The following is a 24,259-nucleotide window of genomic DNA, read 5'->3' as shown; positions in this document are numbered from 1 at the left end:
CCCCGGGTAATATTAACCCCCCCCCCCCCCGGGGATTTCCTGGTATGACCTGATAACCTCCTGTACATTCAACCCCCTGATGTGTTAACCCCCCTGGTAACATTAAACCCCCCCAGGGAATTTCCTGCCATGACTCATGTCCGAATTTTACCAGTCACCAAATCTCTTAACCCCCCCACCCCCCCTGGGAAGATCCTGGTATGACCAATAACCCCCTGGAGACTTATCCCCCGGTAACGTTAACCCCCCTGGGAATTTTTGTTCATATGACCGACAATATCCTGACGAAATTAAACCCCCTCTTGTCTTAACCTCCTTAACATTAATCACCCACCCAGGGAATTTCTCGCCTTGACTAGATAGTCTCCTGGTGATATTAAACCCCCTGTTCGACTTAAAATACTGCCTTGAGGTCGGTTTTTATTATGTTTATATACTAAACAAATCAAGATAGCTGACCCGTGCAGACTTTTCTCCCCGAGCTCATTTCTGGCTAAACCATAGGTCGTAGATCAGATCTGAGGGGCACAATCGAGAGACAAAATTAAATTTCCAACAAGAAAGGTCCAGTCACTTTTTGTCGTATCTCTAACGGTTTAACCGCAAAATGCCCTCAAAGTCAAAGTTTTTACGAATCCGGAAAAAAATCTATGAAAAAGGTCAATTTTTAAATCCCTTGTCATTTACTTAATGTCCGGACTTAACCAGTCACCGAATTCCCGCTTATCCCCGAATTTGCAAGCGTTTACTTTGGGCCTGGGGGCGTAGCCCCCAGCGAGCCGAAGGCGAGTCTAATATATATACAACCGCATGTGTAACTGACTGACTGACTGACTCACTCACTCACCACGTATACTAATTCTAACCTACTTCCAGATGAGTTAGAGACTTGAAATTTGGTACACAGATAGCTTTCCACGTGTAACCACCAGGAAAATCCCGAAAAGTGAGAATTTTTTCATTTTCAAACCCCTTCAAAAAAATTCCCAAAAAATCCGCGCATTCTTCACCCCTGCAGGCATTTTTTGTAAGCCCGATAGCGGGCCGAACCGTTGGAGCTAGCTCGGATCTGACGGAAAATTCATGGTCAGGATGAAGTGAACTACAAAAAAGGTCCTAATGACTTTTGCTCTATCTTCCATGGTTAAGCGACAAAACGCTTGAACATTTGAAATTCCCAGAGATTTTTTCGATAAAATAATGTTTCAAGCCCGATAGCGGCCGAACCGTTGGGTCGTAGCTCAAATCTGATTGACCCATCAAATTAGCAAATTGGCGCGATCTACAGAAAAGGTCCAGTAATCTTTTTTGCCCTATCTCGATTGGTTTGGCCGAAAAACGTGATTATGTACAATTTTGTTGTAACTTTTTACGCGAAACTTTTGTTTTTGGGGTCGATAGCGGCGAAACCATTGGTCGGAGGTCAAAAATAAGACTAACGTTTTTTATTTAGGAAATAAGATGACCTACAAAAAAGGTCCAGTGACTTTTTACTATATTTCCCTTAGTTTGACCGCAAAACGCGATTAAGTGAAAATATTGGACCATTTTCGCCTAAAAAATTTACATTCCGGGCTTGATATAGCGGCTAAACGTTGTCGTAACTCAAAACAAATTTTAAACGGGATTTAGGAAATCACGTGATCTACAGAAAAGGTTCAGTGACTTCGGGAGTTGGCTGAGCGTTAGCTAAGCGTCAATAGTAGATAGGGGACAGAGGAATATTTATTATGTTCACAGACACAATACCCTCTAAAAAAGGCCCAAAGTGGTGTCATTAACCCCCGGTAATATTAACCCCCCCCCCCGGGGATTTCCTGGTATGACCTGATAACCTCCTGTACATTCAACCCCCTGATGTGTTAACCCCCCTGGTAACATTAAACCCCCCCAGGGAATTTCCTGCCATGACTCATGTCCGAATTTTACCAGTCACCAAATCTCTTAACCCCCCCCCCCTGGGAAGATCCTGGTATGACCAGATAACCCCCTGGAGACTTATCCCCCGGTAACGTTAACCCCCCCTGGGAATTTGTTCATATGACCAGACAATATCCTGACGAAATTAAACCCCCTCTTGTCTTAACCTCCTTAACATTAATCACCCACCCAGGGAATTTCTCGCCTTGACTAGATAGTCTCCTGGTGATATTAAACCCCCTGTTCGACTTAAAATACTGCCTTGAGGTCGGTTTTTATTATGTTTATACTAAACAATTCAAGATAGCTGACCCGTGCAGACTTTTCTCCCGAGCTCATTTCTGGCTAAACCATAGGTCGTAGATCAGATCTGAGGGCACAATCGAGAGACAAAATTAAATTTCCAACAAGAAAGGTCCAGTCACTTTTTGTCGTATCTCTAACGGTTTAACCGCAAAATGCCCTCAAAGTCAAAAGTTTTTACGAATCCGGAAAAAAATCTATGAAAAAGGTCAATTTTTAAATCCCTTGTCATTTACTTAATGTCCGGACTTAACCAGTCACCGAATTCCGCTTATCCCCGAATTTGCAAGCGTTTACTTTGGGGGCCTGGGGGCGTAGCCCCCAGCGAGCCGAAGGCGAGTCTAATATATATACAACCGCATGTGTAACTGACTGACTGACTGACTCACTCACTCACGTATACTAATTCTAACCTACTTCCAGATGAGTTAGAGACTTGAAATTTGGTACACAGATAGCTTTCCACGTGTAACCACCAGGAAAATCCCGAAAAGTGAGAATTTTTCATTTTCAACCCCTCAAAAAAAAATTCCCAAAAAATCGCGCATTCTTCACCCCTGCAGGCATTTTTTTGTAAGCCCGATAGCGGGCGAACCGTTGGAGCTAGCTCGGATCTGACGGAAAATTCATGGTCAGGAATGAAGTGAACTACAAAAAAGGTCTAATGACTTTTTGCTCTATCTTCCATGGTTAAGCGACAAAACGCTTGAACATTTGAAATTCCAGAGATTTTTTTCGATAAAAATAATGTTTCAAGCCCGATAGCGGCCGAACCGTTGGTCGTAGCTCAAATCTGATTGACCCATCAAATTAGCAAATTGCGCGATCTACAGAAAAGGTCCAGTAATCTTTTGCCCTATCTCGATTGGTTTGGCCGAAAAACGTGATTATGTACAATTTTGTTGTAACTTTTACGCGAAACTTTTGTTTTTGGGGTCGATAGCGGCGAAACCATTGGTCGGAGGTCAAAATAAGACTAACGTTTTATTTAGGAAATAAGATGACCTACAAAAAAGGTCCAGTGACTTTTTACTATATTTCCCTTAGTTTGACCGCAAAACGCGATTAAGTGAAAATATTGGACATTTTCGCCTAAAAATTTTACATTCCGGGCTTGATAGCGGCTAAACGGTTGGTCGTAACTCAAAACAAATTTTAAACGGGGTTTAGGAAATCACGTGATCTACAGAAAAGGTTCAGTGACTTCGGGAGTTGGCTGAGCGTTAGCTAAGCGTCAATAGTAGATAGGGACAGAGGAATATTTATTATGTTCACAGACACAATACCCTCTAAAAAAGGCCCAAGTGTGTCATTAACCCCCGGTAATATTAACCCCCCCCCCCGGGGATTTCCTGGTATGACCTGATAACCTCCTGTACATTCAACCCCCTGATGTGTTAACCCCCCTGGTAACATTAAACCCCCCCAGGGAATTTCCTGCCATGACTCATGTCCGAATTTTACCAGTCACCAAAATCTCTTAAAAACCCCCCCCCCCTGGGAAGATCCTGGTATGACCAGATAACCCCCTGGAGACTTATCCCCCGGTAACGTTAACCCCCCCTGGGAATTTGTTCATATGACCAGACAATATCCTGACGAAATTAAACCCCCTCTTGTCTTAACCTCCTTAACATTAATCACCCACCCAGGGAATTTCTCGCCTTGACTAGATAGTCTCCTGGTGATATTTAAACCCCCTGTTCGACTTAAAATACTGCCTTGAGGTCGGTTTTTATTATGTTTATACTAAACAATTCAAGATAGCTGACCCGTGCAGACTTTTCTCCCGAGCTCATTTCTGGCTAAACCATAGGTCGTAGATCAGATCTGAGGGCACAATCGAGAGACAAAATTAAATTTCCAACAAGAAAGGTCCAGTCACTTTTTGTCGTATCTCTAACGGTTTAACCGCAAAATGCCCTCAAAGTCAAAAGTTTTTACGAATCCGGAAAAAAATCTATGAAAAAGGTCAATTTTTAAATCCCTTGTCATTTACTTAATGTCCGGACTTAACCAGTCACCGAATTCCGCTTATCCCCGAATTTGCAAGCGTTTACTTTGGGGGCCTGGGGGCGTAGCCCCCAGCGAGCCGAAGGCGAGTCTAATATATATACAACCGCATGTGTAACTGACTGACTGACTGACTCACTCACTCACGTATACTAATTCTAACCTACTTCCAGATGAGTTAGAGACTTGAAATTTGGTACACAGATAGCTTTCCACGTGTAACCACCAGGAAAATCCCGAAAAGTGAGAATTTTTCATTTTCAACCCCTCAAAAAAATTCCCAAAAAATCGCGCATTCTTCACCCCTGCAGGCATTTTTTGTAAGCCCGATAGCGGGCGAACCGTTGGAGCTAGCTCGGATCTGACGGAAAATTCATGGTCAGGAATGAAGTGAACTACAAAAAAGGTCTAATGACTTTTTGCTCTATCTTCCATGGTTAAGCGACAAAACGCTTGAACATTTGAAATTCCAGAGATTTTTTTCGATAAAAATAATGTTTCATGCCCGATAGCGGCCGAACCGTTGGTCGTAGCTCAAATCTGATTGACCCATCAAATTAGCAAATTGCGCGATCTACAGAAAAGGTCCAGTAATCTTTTGCCCTATCTCGATTGGTTTGGCCGAAAAAACGTGATTATGTACAATTTTGTTGTAACTTTTACGCGAAACTTTTGTTTTTGGGGTCGATAGCGGCGAAACCATTGGTCGGAGGTCAAAATAAGACTAACGTTTTATTTAGGAAATAAGATGACCTACAAAAAAGGTCCAGTGACTTTTTTACTATATTTCCCTTAGTTTGACCGCAAAACGCGATTAAGTGAAAATATTGGACATTTTCGCCTAAAAATTTACATTCCGGGCTTGATAGCGGCTAAACGGTTGGTCGTAACTCAAAACAAATTTTAAACGGGATTTAGGAAATCACGTGATCTACAGAAAAGGTTCAGTGACTTCGGGAGTTGGCTGAGCGTTAGCTAAGCGTCAATAGTAGATAGGGACAGAGAAATATTTATTATGTTCACAGACACAATACCCTCTAAAAAAGGCCCAAGTGTGTCATTAACCCCCGGTAATATTAACCCCCCCCCCCCCGGGGATTTCCTGGTATGACCTGATAACCTCCTGTACATTCAACCCCCTGATGTGTTAACCCCCCTGGTAACATTAAACCCCCCCAGGGAATTTCCTGCCATGACCTCATGTCCGAATTTTACCAGTCACCAAATCTCTTAACCCCCCCCCCCTGGGAAGATCCTGGTATGACCAGATAACCCCCTGGAGACTTTATCCCCCGGTAACGTTAACCCCCCCTGGGAATTTGTTCATATGACCAGACAATATCCTGACGAAATTAAACCCCCTCTTGTCTTAACCTCCTTAACATTAATCACCCACCCAGGGAATTTCTCGCTTGACTAGATAGTCTCCTGGTGATATTAAACCCCCTGTTCGACTTAAAATACTGCCTTGAGGTCGGTTTTTATTATGTTTATACTAAACAATTCAAGATAGCTGACCCGTGCAGACTTTTCTCCCGAGCTCATTTCTGGCTAAACCATAGGTCGTAGATCAGATCTGAGGGCACAATCGAAAGACAAAATTAAATTTCCAACAAGAAAGGTCCAGTCACTTTTTGTCGTATCTCTAACGGTTTAACCGCAAAATGCCCTCAAAGTCAAAAGTTTTTACGAATCCGGAAAAAAATCTATGAAAAAGGTCAATTTTTAAATCCCTTGTCATTTACTTAATGTCCGGACTTAACCAGTCACCGAATTCCGCTTATCCCCGAATTTGCAAGCGTTTACTTTGGGGGCCTGGGGGCGTAGCCCCCAGCGAGCCGAAGGCGAGTATATATATATATACATTGAAAAACTATAACATGTTTAACAAATTTACAATTCAGTACATTTTCTAAGAGTAAAGGTCCTCGAAACAAGGATGAATATGTAGAATGAAACCACTGGTTGAGCACTGTACAGACTAATCTACTTACTCGAAAGTATTATTATTGGTAATATTTTAATGAAAATACAAAAGTACAGTTAGTTATTAAACGTCATATGGCATCCTTACTTATTTATAGTTTTTACACACTCCTAACAGAATTGAAATATTATTATTTTGGCATTTTTTGTTTTATAATACATTTAACTTGATGGGCTAACAAAATTGTCGAGAACGTTTGCAATTGTCAAGCCTTCAACTGCCTATAATAACTCCAGTTACTGGCAAGCAAATATTGGCCTATTTGCAAGGGTTTTTCGCAACTGTTATAACATGTATGTTTTATGTATAGGAACACTTATTACATTCTTTAGCCAAAGTATGCAGAAGCTGATTATTAAACTAAAAACAATATTAACATTTGTTTACAATATTAACATTTCTATGTTTACAAAAATATCTTAGAAAAAAAAAAATAGTGATTGCTGAGCAATTTTAGCACAGATCTATAAATATCGAATTCCCTGGTTGGGTACCAAAATTTGGTAGGAAAAAACCAAAATAGCCAAATAATGTAGAATTTATCACTCAATAAAAAAAATATGAAACACTATGTAATAAATAAAATGTAGGCTACAAAAACAAAAAGTAGCAAATTCATCTAAAATCCAATATTTTTGATGTAATAAAGTGATATTATTGCTTTTTTGTGTAGCAATGCATAACATTTTTTTATGTCATAGTAATTCCAAAATTGTGTTTTGGTAAAAAAATATAATAATTGAATTGCAAAATATATGATGAAAAAACACTTATAAGATGAGAAAAGTACAGAAAACCTACACAATAAATACATTATTTACTATATACATTCTTCTATAAAAAATACGTTAGTTTCATTCAAAAAAAAAAAATTCTAACCGTTTTTATTTGTTGAGACAAAAACGAGATATGAGTTTGCTATGCATTATATAGAAACACATGCAGTTGCTAGGCAACTATATATTTCAAGATAACCTCAAGGTTTATAACAAAAAAATCCCACTTGTTTAGAAAGAACTACCATATATTTCAAGAAACCTCAAGGTTTGTAAAAAAAACCACTTGTTTAGAAAGAACTGTTCTTTTCAATGATATAAGTTTTGTTCTTTCAAAACAAAAAATTCTCTTTGGTATGTTACTTGGAATCATTGGTAGTTTTTATTCTTCTCACAAGTTTGCGGCTGGTACTAACCAAGCATCTACTTTTAAGTTACTAAAGTCAAGTGATAAGGTTGATAAAAAATTCCAATACCTACTTGGAATATTTTAGTTGACTGGAAATACTCAGATACCATATATGTTGTGGTTAAACCCCTCTTTGATGGTTGATTGGCATAAAAGAGATGATGACACAATGACTAGATGTAAGTTGCTGGAAAGTCTTACGGTTAACTCAACGTACACCTTAACGAACTAAACATTCATAAAAACACTACTTTTTCCAAATTGTTTATTTTTCGGACGAGGCCTTTCGAAACCAAAGGTTTCATCTTCAGGCAACTCCACAAATAAATATTTACACATTGTTTGTTACAATTAATATTAAAATAACATATGGTGTAAAAATGTAAATACAAAAATTTTGGAAAATTAATTTTTCATACTGGCTGAAATATTTCCAAAATTTTTGTATTTACATTTTTACACCATATGTTATTTTAATATTAATTGTAACAAACAATGTGTAAATATTTATTTGTGGAGTTGCCTGAAGATGAAACCTTTGGTTTCGAAAGGCCTCGTCCGAAAAATAAACAATTTGGAAGAAGTAGTGTTTTTTATTAACATTTAGTAATATTTAAAGAATTTTCCAATTGCTCTAAGAGTCTACAATAAACATTCATGAAATAGTTACAAACAATATATTATGTAGTAAAGTATTTTCTTGGAAAAAATTTGAACACTTAAATGTTTAATACCATGCATAATTTTTAATACAGTACTCTTTTACATGTGGTGGGGGAAGCATTCTTATTTTTTTGTTAGTGTAGGAAGTGGATATTTTTATATATCCTGCTCCAGTGGTTGACCCTGTCAGGCCCTTGATTGCAATATAATATGTTTACTCAAACAAGTCTTAGTGTTAACCAATTTATATTGTTTATAAAAAGTTGTATCGGCTTAATTTAATAAAATGAGTGAGATGATACTAGATGTTTACTATTTTGATACTATGATTGTTAACTGTTGTTAACATAAATGAAGTAACATGTATATTTTGTAACATTAGTTTTTATAGAACTAAAACAAATGTTTTTGTAATATTTGACAGAAATGCTAGCTCTGATCAGCGTTTTTAAAGGTGTTTTAAATCAGCACTCTGTGTGGGGCTTATCATTAAATTTGTGGATAATTGGCTTATCTGAGGGTAAAGTACTGTTTTGTGTTTGTAACCATTAACTGCTTAGAGTGTGATGAGTAAGCCATACAAATAGCCAGATAAGAAAATAGTCTGTCAAGGTTATACACAATATAGTCAATTTGCAGACTACAGAACCCATTATGTGCTACAAATAGTGATTACAAAACATTGATTGTTGTCTGGTGTGATAAGAGAATAAAATTATAAAATTCCACAATTTTTTCAATTGGATTTTTTTATTATTTACAATTAAAATGTTTTTTTTTTACAACTTCTATGATTTTTTATTACTATTAGTATATGCTAACACTTTTTACTAAAACATGTATTACAATAACAATATTTCTAACAATACTAATATCCCCTTATGTTATATTTAATAACTGTATAATAGACACAAGTAATGATAGGCCAATTCTTATGTCTTCAGAATGTTATTCATTATATATCTTTTTGGAGCTCTTGGCCATACCAAACTAATTATGTTAAAAATTACTTCATTTCAGAAGTGACGAACAAACACTAGTAGCACAGTGTTATAGGTTAAACCGTTCATATATTATTAAACATTTATTTCTGTCACAAGCAATACTACAGTTTTTACATATTATACATAATTTTTCTGATAAAAAAACAGAACAATATTTTTCAGTATATTTTTTGTTTACTTCACTATAGTTTTACAATGCTTCAAAAAGTATGTAAACGTATAAAAAACACAAAACTACTCTCAAATCTCATTGTATACATAACTTTTAGCATTTCTAAAATAAATTAAATATCTAAATTAGATTTCAAATATGTTTAAATGTTCATTTTAGAAACATGTAGTTTATAATATATATATATATATATATATATATATATACTGTATGCAGAAAACAAATGCTCAGAGGCTTCTTTAACTAATAGAAGAAAAAGACTTCATATAAATCCTTTAATATTTCGACTTTTATGTCGTTTTCAAAAAGGTACAAAAAGTGTATATAATGTAAGAATTAAAAGTAAACATGTGAATTTTTATAATCAGCTGAATTATTCTATTCTGATTTATACTGTAATTTATAAACTCCTTGGTATATTATATTAAAAAGGGCTTTATATTAAAATGAAAATTTAGATTAATAACATAAAAGGCGTTCTAACAGCATAAAATTAAATTAAATATTAACAATTTTGTAGTTTTGTAGTTGTACATTCATAAAAAATTAATAAAATTAATAAATTTAAATATAGACAATAAATTGTTTTAGATTTGCTAGATTAATTTAGACTATTTTAACAGATCATTTCTTATTTAATCCAAAAGGTAATTTTGACTTAGTGACTAATTGATATGCTTGTTCTAAATTTTCTAATTGAATTTTTGAAGAATCTTCTGGTACTTTACAAATCCCTTTTAATGTGTAACAATTATTAAATATTTCGTTATGAGCCAATGCATGTTGCGAAACCAATTTGTCGTCTTGTCTGTTGGATGAAGACCGATGGTTATTCATCCTAATATGTAAGGGATTTGTCGTTAATCCAATATAGTCCTTGGGACAAAATTTGCAAGACAACTGATAGATTACATTTTTCGATTTACAGTTAATGTTATTTGAAATTTGGTATGTTTTATTAGTTGTGCTACTTGTAAAAGTTTTAGAAGGATTTAGAATTTTGCATGTAGCACAACGCTTGTCTTCGCAAGAATGGCAACCTAAAAACTTTTGATCAGCATCTGAATTTGGAATTTGGTTAGGCAATAATTTAGGTCTTACCAGAAGGTTCTTCAGATTAGGGGCTTTACTAAAAATAATTCTCGGGGGTTTTGAAAACAAACTATTTGTCAAAGGGGATGATTCTAAAATATTGTAGGCCGTTTTTAATATATTGTTAGTTTTATGTAGCCCCGGGAAATATTGCGTAATAAATTTAGGATCATCTGTATAATTTTTCTTGTTCATGCTGCTGTTGTTATTTATTTTCGATTTGTTAATTTGATTTCTAATAATCTTGGTAGGGTAGTTCCTAGCAGTAAAAGCTTTAGATAATGTTTCTATATAATGGTGGTAATCCGAGTTGTTTGAACATACATTTTTTGCTCGGATTGATAGGCTTTTTGGTATGGACTTTTTGATGTGAACAGGATGGCAACTGTTAAAATTTTACAAACCAATTGATCAAGATCCAACTGCTATATTCAACGATGAAATAAGAGAATACTTGTTGCAAGAAGGTCCCAAAGAAGACATCAATATGGAAACCCTTAATTTATTAGTCCCAAAAACACCTCGAACACCGGTATTTTACATATTACCCAAAATTCACAAACCTTCAAGACCACCTCCAGGAAGACCCATTGTTTCCGGCTACGGATCTCCAACCGAACGGATTTCAAGTTATGTGGATGAACTTTTACAACCCTTTGTCAAGAATTTGAACTCTTATGTGAAGAACACAGATCATTTTATCGAAAGGCTCAGTGAAATTAGACAACCACTCCCAAATGACATTTTTTTAGTGACTATTGATGTACAATCACTATATACCAACATTCCACACAGTGAAGGTAAACAGTATGTAACTTCATTTTTAAACAATAGGCCAAGCAATTCGAAACCTAGCACAAATTTTATAGTTACTTTAATTAATATGATACTCACAATGAATAATTTTAAATTTAGAGATCAAAATTACCTACAAGTTAATGGTACAGCAATGGGAACTAGGATGGCACCTTCCTATGCAAACCTATTTATGGGTAAGCTCGAAGAAGATTTTCTGAAATCTCAGCCACACAAACCTCTCGTTTGGCTGAGATTTATAGATGATATTTTTGTGATCTGGGAACATGGTAAAACTTTATTGGAAACTTTTTTAAAACAACTAAATTTATTTTCATTTTTAAAATTTACTTGGAATTTTTCTTCTAAAACTGTAACCTTTTTGGACTTAGACATTTTTATACAACACGGCTATCTAAAGACAAAAATTCATGTAAAGGAAACTAATACCATGCATTACCTACACTATAACAGTTGCCATCCTGTTCACATCAAAAAGTCCATACCAAAAAGCCTATCAATCCGAGCAAAAAATGTATGTTCAAACAACTCGGATTACCACCATTATATAGAAACATTATCTAAAGCTTTTACTGCTAGGAACTACCCTACCAAGATTATTAGAAATCAAATTAACAAATCGAAAATAAATAACAACAGCAGCATGAACAAGAAAAATTATACAGATGATCCTAAATTTATTACGCAATATTTCCCGGGGCTACATAAAACTAACAATATATTAAAAACGGCCTACAATATTTTAGAATCATCCCCTTTGACAAATAGTTTGTTTTCAAAACCCCCGAGAATTATTTTTAGTAAAGCCCCTAATCTGAAGAACCTTCTGGTAAGACCTAAATTATTGCCTAACCAAATTCCAAATTCAGATGCTGATCAAAAGTTTTTAGGTTGCCATTCTTGCGAAGACAAGCGTTGTGCTACATGCAAAATTCTAAATCCTTCTAAAACTTTTACAAGTAGCACAACTAATAAAACATACCAAATTTCAAATAACATTAACTGTAAATCGAAAAATGTAATCTATCAGTTGTCTTGCAAATTTTGTCCCAAGGACTATATTGGATTAACGACAAATCCCTTACATATTAGGATGAATAACCATCGGTCTTCATCCAACAGACAAGACGACAAATTGGTTTCGCAACATGCATTGGCTCATAACGAAATATTTAATAATTGTTACACATTAAAAGGGATTTGTAAAGTACCAGAAGATTCTTCAAAAATTCAATTAGAAAATTTAGAACAAGCATATCAATTAGTCACTAAGTCAAAATTACCTTTTGGATTAAATAAGAAATGATCTGTTAAAATAGTCTAAATTAATCTAGCAAATCTAAAACAATTTATTGTCTATATTTAAATTTATTAATTTTATTAATTTTTTATGAATGTACAACTACAAAACTACAAAATTGTTAATATTTAATTTAATTTTATGCTGTTAGAACGCCTTTTATGTTATTAATCTAAATTTTCATTTTAATATAAAGCCCTTTTTAATATAATATACCAAGGAGTTTATAAATTACAGTATAAATCAGAATAGAATAATTCAGCTGATTATAAAAATTCACATGTTTACTTTTAATTCTTACATTATATACACTTTTTGTACCTTTTTGAAAACGACATAAAAGTCGAAATATTAAAGGATTTATATGAAGTCTTTTTCTTCTATTAGTTAAAGAAGCCTCTGAGCATTTGTTTTCTGCATACAGTACATCAAGCCTTTTGGTAAGTTAGACTTCAATCTCAAGCTTTTACTTTCAAAAAGTAATGGATAACCTACACGAAAATTCACACTCAACGATGAAACAATTTCAATATCACTCCTTAAAGATTGTTATACTAAACTGCAAAATTATATTTTTAACTACTTGTTTACAACTTGATTTGGTTCCCAACGGCTTACAGCCCAAATTTCCTTTATTTAGTTTTCCACCACAACTTCGGAACGAGGTTAAAGTATTTGCTACGCATACTGGCAAACAATTAACTGAACTAAGTATTCAACTCTACAGACAGCTATCTACAGATCATGCAGTAAAATTGAGAATGTTGTATCAAGAACTTATTAATCAACCTGAGTTTATTTTAAAAATTAACGATTTACTCCTTGAACTAAGAAGCGTGATGGATAATAAAATGAACACCCTATCCAAAAAGCTTTTAAATCTCATCAGGTCTAAAAATTGTAATACTAATTGCTATAATGCTAATTCCAAAGATAACCCTGCCTTGTTGAATAAGCCATCCAAAGATCTAAGATCTCATCTACCTAGAATACATTTATTCCATAATAAAAATATTGAAAATCCTATAACAAGAACCTCAAGTCAAAGTGAGGTTAGTAAATTGCCGTCCAATGTTGTAAACCTTTCGAAATATAATCTCACCGATGATGAAATTTCAGTTTTAGAAATGGGACTTACTTTTGCACCGACACCCAAATTCAACCACATGAATTTTGTGGCAGACGCTCTCAGATTTGCTAGAAATGTACGACTTAAATTTCACTTTTCCCAACAACAGTCTACAATTAACAAGAATATAATACCAAATTCTGTATCAAAATTTCAATTAAAATCTGATTGGACTCCACCAAACCTGCCACCTGACCATCCCATCGAACAATTTGTTAACGTAATAATAGCGAATTTGGCTCAACCTACATTTACTGATACACTACAGAAAAAAGAAAATGTAACATTAAACGAACGAAGGGCTATTTCATCCTTAAAACAAAACAAAAGTATAGTAATTTTACCTGCTGACAAAGGAGATTCTGTTGTGATTTTAGATATTAATGATTATGTATACGAAATTGAAAAACAACTACAAGACTTAAAATTTTACAAACCAATTGATCAAGATCCAACTGCTAAATTCAACGATGAAATAAGAGAATACTTGTTGCAAGAAGGTCCCAAAGAAGACATCAATATGGAAACCCTTAATTTATTAGTCCCAAAAACACCTCGAACACCGGTATTTTACATATTACCCAAAATTCACAAACCTTCAAGACCACCTCCAGGAAGACCCATTGTTTCCGGCTACGGATCTCCAACCGAACGGATTTCAAGTTATGTGGATGAACTTTTACAACCCTTTGTCAAGAATTTGAACTCTTATGTGAAGAACACAGATCATTTTATCGAAAGGCTCAGTGAAATTAGACAACCACTCCCAAATGACATTTTTTTAGTGACTATTGATGTACAATCACTATATACCAACATTCCACACAGTGAAGGTAAACAGTATGTAACTTCATTTTTAAACAATAGGCCAAGCAATTCGAAACCTAGCACAAATTTTATAGTTACTTTAATTAATATGATACTCACAATGAATAATTTTAAATTTAGAGATCAAAATTACCTACAAGTTAATGGTACAGCAATGGGAACTAGGATGGCACCTTCCTATGCAAACCTATTTATGGGTAAGCTCGAAGAAGATTTTCTGAAATCTCAGCCACACAAACCTCTCGTTTGGCTGAGATTTATAGATGATATTTTTGTGATCTGGGAACATGGTAAAACTTTATTGGAAACTTTTTTAAAACAACTAAATTTATTTTCATTTTTAAAATTTACTTGGAATTTTTCTTCTAAAACTGTAACCTTTTTGGACTTAGACATTTTTATACAACACGGCTATCTAAAGACAAAAATTCATGTAAAGGAAACTAATACCATGCATTACCTACACTATAACAGTTGCCATCCTGTTCACATCAAAAAGTCCATACCAAAAAGCCTATCAATCCGAGCAAAAAATGTATGTTCAAACAACTCGGATTACCACCATTATATAGAAACATTATCTAAAGCTTTTACTGCTAGGAACTACCCTACCAAGATTATTAGAAATCAAATTAACAAATCGAAAATAAATAACAACAGCAGCATGAACAAGAAAAATTATACAGATGATCCTAAATTTATTACGCAATATTTCCCGGGGCTACATAAAACTAACAATATATTAAAAACGGCCTACAATATTTTAGAATCATCCCCTTTGACAAATAGTTTGTTTTCAAAACCCCCGAGAATTATTTTTAGTAAAGCCCCTAATCTGAAGAACCTTCTGGTAAGACCTAAATTATTGCCTAACCAAATTCCAAATTCAGATGCTGATCAAAAGTTTTTAGGTTGCCATTCTTGCGAAGACAAGCGTTGTGCTACATGCAAAATTCTAAATCCTTCTAAAACTTTTACAAGTAGCACAACTAATAAAACATACCAAATTTCAAATAACATTAACTGTAAATCGAAAAAAAAATGTAAATCTATCAGTTGTCTTGCAAATTTTGTCCCAAGGACTATATTGGATTAACGACAAATCCCTTACATATTAGGATGAATAACCATCGGTCTTCATCCAACAGACAAGACGACAAATTGGTTTCGCAACATGCATTGGCTCATAACGAAATATTTAATAATTGTTACACATTAAAAGGGATTTGTAAAGTACCAGAAGATTCTTCAAAAATTCAATTAGAAAATTTAGAAACAAGCATATCAATTAGTCACTAAGTCAAAATTACCTTTTGGATTAAATAAGAAATGATCTGTTAAAATAGTCTAAATTAATCTAGCAAATCTAAAACAATTTATTGTCTATATTTAAATTTATTAATTTTATTAATTTTTTATGAATGTACAACTACAAAACTACAAAATTGTTAATATTTAATTTAATTTTATGCTGTTAGAACGCCTTTTATGTTATTAATCTAAATTTTCATTTTAATATAAAGCCCTTTTTAATATAATATACCAAGGAGTTTATAAATTACAGTATAAATCAGAATAGAATAATTCAGCTGATTATAAAAATTCACATGTTTACTTTTAATTCTTACATTATATACACTTTTTGTACCTTTTTGAAAACGACATAAAAGTCGAAATATTAAAGGATTTATATGAAGTCTTTTTCTTCTATATATATATATATATATATATATATATATATAGTTTTAAATATAACTACATTTCTATTTACCTATACATATTTATATGCAATTCTACATAAAAGTATTTAATATATTTTCATCCCAGAATTTTGATTAATATCTAATTTTAAGAATGTAAAGGAACAAAATAAGTAAAAATATTCTGTTTAGAATTGTGTATTGATTTCATAAATATAAGTTATATTACTGAAAAGTATTTCAATAAATATTTTTTTTATAAAATTATGGCTTATTGCAATTTTGTTATTACATTTTAGGTAATTGAAGTTTATATTTTTATGTTACTTATGTAATGTGAGTATGTAGTGATGTTAGTTATATTATTGAAGTAAGTATTTATGGAAATCAATACCGAAATAATCACTTAATTGACTAAGAATGAGAATAAGAAAACAAAATGATGTGTTTGACAGGTGTTGTTCTGCAGTTGACCCAGAGGCGTCTAAAAATAAAATAAAATTTAACGCTCCCAAAATTTTAAGAAATTTAATTCTTTCTCTTGAATATAAAAGTATGTAAATGCTTTACATTTGAACCGATGATACTTATACAATAGCCTGATATGCTGTATATTATGTATTGCATACCACTTATGTGTGCCAATAAAAATAAGGAAAATGCAGGTTAAAATAACTGTTTTGCAATAAAAAAATTTTCTCTAGTACAAACTTTGAAAATAACAAATTATATATATATATATATATATATATATATATATATATGTGGATTTTTTACCTTTTTAGTGGTATACCATCTCCGAGAGCAACCCAACGATTTAATCTCAAGTTCACTGTTGGTGATCATACTTATTTCATGTAATACGCCTTAGTTATGTAATGCCACTGGCCACTAGAAGCAATTTTCTGTTCCAAAGGCTTCATCATTTTGATTATTGCTCTTTGGTAAACCATGGGCTGTTTACATCTAACATGTGAGCAAAAAAAGTAAGTCATTCAGTTCCCTCAGTTCAGCTGTTTTGTTTACAGTCCAATTTGTTAAAATCTTTATTTGTCAAGATAGTTTATTATTTTTTATGTTCATTTTAGTTGGTAATTATTACAAAGAAACTTAGAGAACAAGTGTTAAAATTGTTTACATAGCAGTATTTTACGTAAAACTCAAAATTGTGTAAATGACAAAAATGTATTTTTGGATATTTTATATTATGTTTATGCATTTAGGCTGAACAATTTATATATTTTGTATCCTAATTGTTATGATGAAAAACAGAACTAAAACTTCACATCATATTAGCATTTTACAATTTTTTCTAAACCATTATATTTTTGGTTTAATTTGGCTAGCACTTTCAAATATGATAGTAGACTAGACACTTTAGCACTAAAAGGGTTAAAATATGGGAAATCATGTATGGAAAACTAAATATATGCATGTAAGAAATACTTTTGTAAAAAAGTTGCTAAAGAAAAAGTTTCAACATATAAAAAAAGGTTTGAAATCTCAGACTGTAATTGAAAATAAATAATAATACTTTGGTAGATAAAGACAATGTGATGGTTGATTACCCACAATGTGTTACAGAAATATTTAATCAATATTATACTAATTACTCTACAGTTGTGAAAAATACGAGCATTGTTAAAAATAATGCTAATAATTGCTAATAAACCTTCTTGATTTCACCATTGCGAGATAAGAATAATACATTACATTTAATTGATAGTTTAAATTCTAAAAAAAAAACTCGAGTTTGGATGAAATTTCAATTTTGTTATTGAAAAAAAGGTTAAGATTGAATAATATGAACCACTGATACATTTGGTTAATTGTGTGTTTTACTGTTGTATAAAAAGGGTAGTTGGGATAAAGTAAATAATTATCAGCCTGTTTCCTTGACACCAGATTCAGTAAGTTGATAGAGAAAGTGATACTGACTAATGTAACTGATCACTAAGAATGCAACCATGTCTTGAACGATTATCAACACAGTTTTAGGAGAGGAGGAGTACTATCTCTGCGGCTGCTGAGTTTTTTCATAATGGTACTTACCAGTGTGGATGATGGTTTTGAGGTAATGGAATTTATTTGGACCTTTCCATGAGAGTTGATAATGGAATGGCACTTATATGTGTTTGCAAGTGAACTTTCTCAATCTAAAACTGGCTATTAGTGAATATTTTTAAAACTTATGTTTTAATCAATTGTGTAGAGTTTGAAAATGTTCGGTGCATAAATGGGCAAGTAATATGAAATCAAACTTTTAAACCTCTTCATGGGATACCCGGTATATGAGGACTATTCAGAAAGTAACGTACGTTTCCACCTGAAGCCGCCAGGTGCGTGCCAATCGCTTGTACTTGGTACCTCATTTAGTGTTCAGCCATGACAACGGGAACATCACCGTGCTGCCTGTTTTTTTTATATTCTCATTTGAAGTACGTGCTGCAATAAACAATTGTGAAGTGCGGTTTGTGATTAGTTTTTTGTTGGAATAAAACTTAACACCAATAAAATTCATCAGTAACTGCGTGAAGTATACAAGAACAATGTAATGACTGAAAGTTCTGACAAGTGATTAAGTGGTGCATTCAGTTTTAAAATGGCAGAACAAATGTTCATGATCAAGAGAAGAGTGGACCTCTGAATATCGTGACTGACAATTTAGTCGCCAAAGTAGATGAAAAGATTCATGAAAACTGCCGTTTCACAATAACTGAGCTTTCTCTATTTTTCCCATTGCAAAACCTTAGGAGAGTTGTTCAAAACTAACCCTAAGGAAAATTGTCATCCAAAATCTACATTGTACATTAGTTTTTGAACTTAATAATTGGGTAAAGTATATAGATTATGTGTGCACTAAAATTATTGTTGGCATTTTTGCTAAGAAGGTTATCTGTTACATAGATTGTAGTGCAATAAAAGTAGTCTATTTTTGTTTATTTTTCCTTTCCTTACCTATGATTTGATATTATGGGGTAATACAATAAGCATTTATAGAGTTTTTTTTATTGAAAAGAGAGCAATCAGAATTACTGTTCAAGTATATTTTATACATTTAGAGTTGTAAATTTTAAAGATAAAATAATAAATTTTTTACAAAATGCTAATATTCATAATTAATTATAATATAAAATATAAAAATAATTTATTAGTGTTAGAAGATTAGAATTGACTTCAAAAAGTTCTTTCATAATGGCAAAAAATTATATAATACACTTCCCAAGGAAATAAAGGATCTGGAAGGAAATTAATTAAAAACTAAATTTAAGATGTGGTTGATTCAGAAGTATATTTATAGTCTAGATATAATGTATGAGTTGATATGGAATGTATTCATTTGTTAGTAAATTATGTAGCTTTGAAAGAAATATTATTTAAATTTTAATGTAGTCAAATTGTTTTATAGTATTTGTAAGATTAAATCCTGAGAGTTGATCTTATATAAAATCCTAATAATATTATAAATGTGAAAGTGCCTTTGTTTTTTTGTTTTGCTTTCATGCGTAAACTATTCAACTGATTGTACTGAAATTTTACATGGACATTATAAGGTCCCTGGGATGAGTATTATAGGCTTATTCTTATTTAGAAAATTCCTCTGGCCTACGCCCCACTGGTCTTTAAAATATGGAAAAATCCCATCCTGGTCTCTAAAGTTGTGAAATATTAATTGAAAGAATCTGTCAAGTGAAACCAATTGTTCTCTGTAAACATTGCTTTATGAAAGCACTACCATATGTTTTATTAATATGCACACTGTTTTCTATTTGTTTAAATTTATGTATTACATTTATTAGTAGTAACTCTTAGATTTCAGCGATGAGTAAGTACTCATATATCTACCTTAGAAAATGTCTTAAAAACATAAGATGGTCAGAATTTGACTCTGGAGACTCCCTTTGAAACAATCGGCAAGAACTATTCTAGGTGAAAGATTGCCAGAGTGTGCTTTCGAAATAATGTAAAAATTGTAGCTCTAAATGTTCAAAAATATGAAAAATATTTTTCAGTTTATATAGAAACAACACGTAAATAGTGTAATTCTTAAGTATACTTTTAACTGTACAAGTTTAGCAAATGTTAAATATTAAATATAAAAAACAAAGTTACTGTCTACCTATTACCATAAAATGTGTGCAAAGCAGTAGGTAACTATTAGCAGTCAGTGCAGATATAAAAGACAAATTAGTTAATTCTTACTATACATTTCAAGACTGTTATGTAACATATCTTAGTTGTCTTTTGACAGAAGTAGCATATGTGTATACACACACGCACACGCGCACGCGCACACACACACACACAGAGGGTGATTACCGAGAAACGCAAGTTTTTCAAATAATGAGTACTCAGGGAATTCAAGGTAAAAAAATGTATTTATGGGTAGAAAAACAGTGTACACAATAAGCAATTTTAGAATAAATTTACTCACAATTTAGCATTTAAAAATTACATCTCTAAGGTGGCTGCCTTCTGCTTGGATACAGCGTTGAAGGCGTTCTTTAAAACTTGCTACGGATTTTGCTAACATATCTCTAGGAATCAATCAATCAATAATATCTTTATTCAAGACATACATAAAATGTACATGAATGCGTCATTCTTAATAAATAAATTCAAGGTGATGTTATATTAGTTGCACATATATACAATCCTTTTAATGTAAATTATTTTCAAAATCTTAACATAGTTGAAAATAGGTTTAATATTATTTAAATTGTTTTTTATTACCAAATTATAATTAATTCCACTAGACTTCAAAAATCAAAATCAAAATATATGGCTCTGGGAGTAAAACTCTTCAAAGTTATAACATGATAAGTATTAATCGGAATACTTGGATTTCCTTTTATTAACGGGAATGGTGTTGAATCCTGGTGAATAGCTTTTTTAAGTTCCTCTATTGTTCGTGGCTTGTTTATGTAAACTCTTAGATTTCAAAAATCCCCACAGAAAGAAATCTGGAATTGTAAGATCCGGTGAGCGAGAAGGCCAAGTGACATCACCAAAACGTGAGATCACTCTTGTAGGGAATGTTCGCCGAAGGAATTCCATACTAATGCGAGCCGTATGGGCTGTTACCCCATCTTGTTGGAACCAAACTTTACGTATCTCTATATGTTGACGGCGCAGTTCTGGCAAGAGATATTCTTCCAACATTTCCAGGTGCATTCACTGTCACTGCCATCGTTGTCTTAAAAAAAAATAAGGACCAATGATCCCCTTTTCACTAACCGCACACCACACAGTCACACATAAGCTATGAAGAGGTCCCTCAGCTACGTTTTGAGGATTTTCTGCACACCAAAATCGTAACAAACATATTGACTACTCCGTCCAAGTGGAAATGCACTTCATCTTCTAACTGCTTCGTCATTTTCTTCCATAATTTCACTCAATGTGTTACAAAAATTTACATGTTGTCTCTTATCTGCTTGACTCAATTGATGACATACTGCCAGCTTGAAAGGATAAAATTTAAGTTGTGTGACCAAAAATCTTCCTTACTGTGGATGGGCGAAGTCCGAGAGCAGATGCCGCTTCCGAATTGAGCGGCTAGGACTCTGAACTGCTGCAAGGCGCACTCTTTCAACTGTCTCAGGGGTACTAACTGTCTTTGCCGGTCCAAGAGGTTTCTTCTTAATACATTCACTGCAGGTGAGCATGCTCGTCATGCGAAAATGGCACGCCGGGCGTAACGGCAGCTGCTTTCATATTGCCTCAGTGTGAGCTGAGCAGTTGCCTGGGAAGGCTGTGACACTCATAGCGAGGTGTGCCTGTTTCGGTGAGTCAGTTGGTGCGATTTGTCGCTGGTTTGCCATTTTTCGTTTGTTGTGTATGCTTTGCAATACTGTGTGAGTGGATTATAGTGTCTGTTGACTGTGTAAGTGTATGTACTCATAATGGAGGAAGACGATAATGTTATTGACGATATTTTTTATCTGATGAAGACAATGAGTCGAGTTCGAACAGTTCTAGGGACGGTGAAGGCGGCGTCCCCCACCCCCAGTGAGCCATCCCACCCCAATACGTGTAATTGATGTACTGTCTACATGTCATTCATGTACTATATACGTGTAATTCGCGAGTGTTTGTGCCGAAACCTAGTGCGCTGCGAGCACATACAACACTGGGACCGGCACCCGGTGCGGATGACGAGCAGACTTGGCACGGGCATGACATCACCCGTTCTGGCCAACGAAGCTTCCGGGATACCTTGGACAACCCTTTCGGCTATCCTGACTTCGTTTTGGGTAAGTAAGAAACAAAAAACATTCTCGTATTTTCTGTCGCCGGTAATTTTGTCATCCGCAGTGAATGTGTTAAGCAAAGATTCAATTGTGTTAACATTATGTATCCAACGCAATATCGTGTTACGATCAGGAATAGCACCAAGCCGTGCAATGTTAAAATGTGCACGAAAGTCTCGCTGAGTCTGAGTGACTGATTCACCATTTGCGTAAAACCGTCACATGACAAACGTACGATGCTCAAGGTTCGACATCTCGGCTACAACTGAAACTGCACAACTACTTCAACTGCACACTCCCCCCTCCCCCCTCCACAGCGCAACAACTTCCGGCCATCGCCGACCGATATTTTTGGTATACTACACAAGCCAAAAACATGCGTTTCCCGGTAATCACCCTGTATATGATTGATTGGAAAAAGGTAAAACCAGCTATGGAACAAAAAATACTAAAATTGAAATAAATTACAATGACCATAAATGTACACTTTTTTAAACATATTTTCTTAATTATGGGAATAAGGCAAACTCAACATTGGCGTCGGAAATATACTTGAGTCAGAAGTGCTTAGATAAATTTTTTTTATCAATTTGTTTAGATAAATTTCTATATCGACGATAGTATTCATGTTAAAATGTAAAAAGCAATAAACAATTTTAATTTTGTGTATGCACAAATATATTAGATACTAACTTTGACATGGTCATAGTAGAGTCAGGGCTCTGACATCTCAGACTTTGAGGAGAATCCAATTGGGCAAAAATAATGGAACCATCTACTACAACCATTTTAAGACCTTCAAGGAAATATCTTTAGAAAGGCATACCATGATCTTCTTGTCCAACAGCCATTCTGCACCATCGATGGTTTCACGAACCAGACGTCTTATGGAATCAAGAATCATTCCTGAACTTTACACATCATTGCACTCACACAAAAAAGGTTGTCATTACTTGACTCTATTGCTTTTATGTTGAAAATATGCTAATAGAGAAATTTGTGTATTGTCTGTTGGTGTAGGGAGAGTAGAACCTCAACTAACTTTGATGAAAAGTAATTTGTCAAAACATCAACCTCTGCAGGATCAAAATTGTTGGAAAATTATTTAGAATTACTCTGAATTGTGTGAATTTGTGAAGGTGTAGGTAATTATGTAATGGATCATTGTAGAGAAAAATTGGCAATTTGAGGTAGTCATAATAATGTTAGAACATTGGCCAAGAATTAAAGAACAGTTATGTGAGAATGATCTGTATTTTAGTTACCCTATTTTAGTTATCCTGTTTTCATAGTTGTTGACCTACTGACAAGTTTATATGAAAATTGAAACATAATGTTTATTCCAGCTCGTACGATGAGCTGCGAAACCACTTCAGACAAGAGCACTATCTCTGTGAGGAGGGTGAGTGCTACGAGGAGAAGTTTACATCAGTCTTCCGGACCGACATTGACCTTAAAGGTAGCATTGTCTTATCTTATAAGTAGAAAGCAAAAAAAAAAAAACTTTAAAACCCTATAAAACACACACACACACACACACATTTGAATTGGTTGGAATTTGGTATGTTTATCTTCTGTTTTCTAATTTTATAAGCCAAAAAAGAGTATAAGTTACTGAACAATCTAAATGGTAAAGAATATAGTTCAGGCTTGAAAAGTTTATGTATTTTAATAGCATGATTTAAAAATTAAGCATCTTCACAAAATGTAGTGTGGATATACAGTATCTAGTCTGTAAGAAATTCAGCAGGGATATGCTGAATTTAAGCTTCAAAAATCCTTGTAATGATTACACATATTTTGCTTTGTCCATATAATTAAAAATTATGTTTATAATTCAATGCTATTTTTTATAAAGCTTTTTTATTCTTCTCAATTTTTTTTTAAAGAAAT

At 33.6% G+C, this 24,259-nt stretch overlaps 1 protein-coding gene across 1 annotated transcript in view; it reads left to right on the top strand.

Moving 5' to 3' along the window:
* The window catches only part of LOC124373300 (E3 ubiquitin-protein ligase ZNF598-like), a 49,730-nt gene that overhangs the window by 10,577 nt on the left and 14,894 nt on the right, over positions 1 to 24,259 (top strand). The window contains 1 exon segment of the mRNA XM_046831682.1: positions 23,713 to 23,825. Coding sequence (XP_046687638.1) covers positions 23,713 to 23,825 — 113 coding nt within the window.

The sequence above is a fragment of the Homalodisca vitripennis genome, unplaced genomic scaffold (genome assembly GCF_021130785.1).
Source record: "Homalodisca vitripennis isolate AUS2020 unplaced genomic scaffold, UT_GWSS_2.1 ScUCBcl_5268;HRSCAF=11923, whole genome shotgun sequence".
NCBI lineage: Eukaryota > Metazoa > Arthropoda > Insecta > Hemiptera > Cicadellidae > Homalodisca > Homalodisca vitripennis.
The sequence above is the reverse complement of the archived record's forward strand: the minus strand, read 5'-3'. Positions and strand labels throughout refer to the sequence as shown.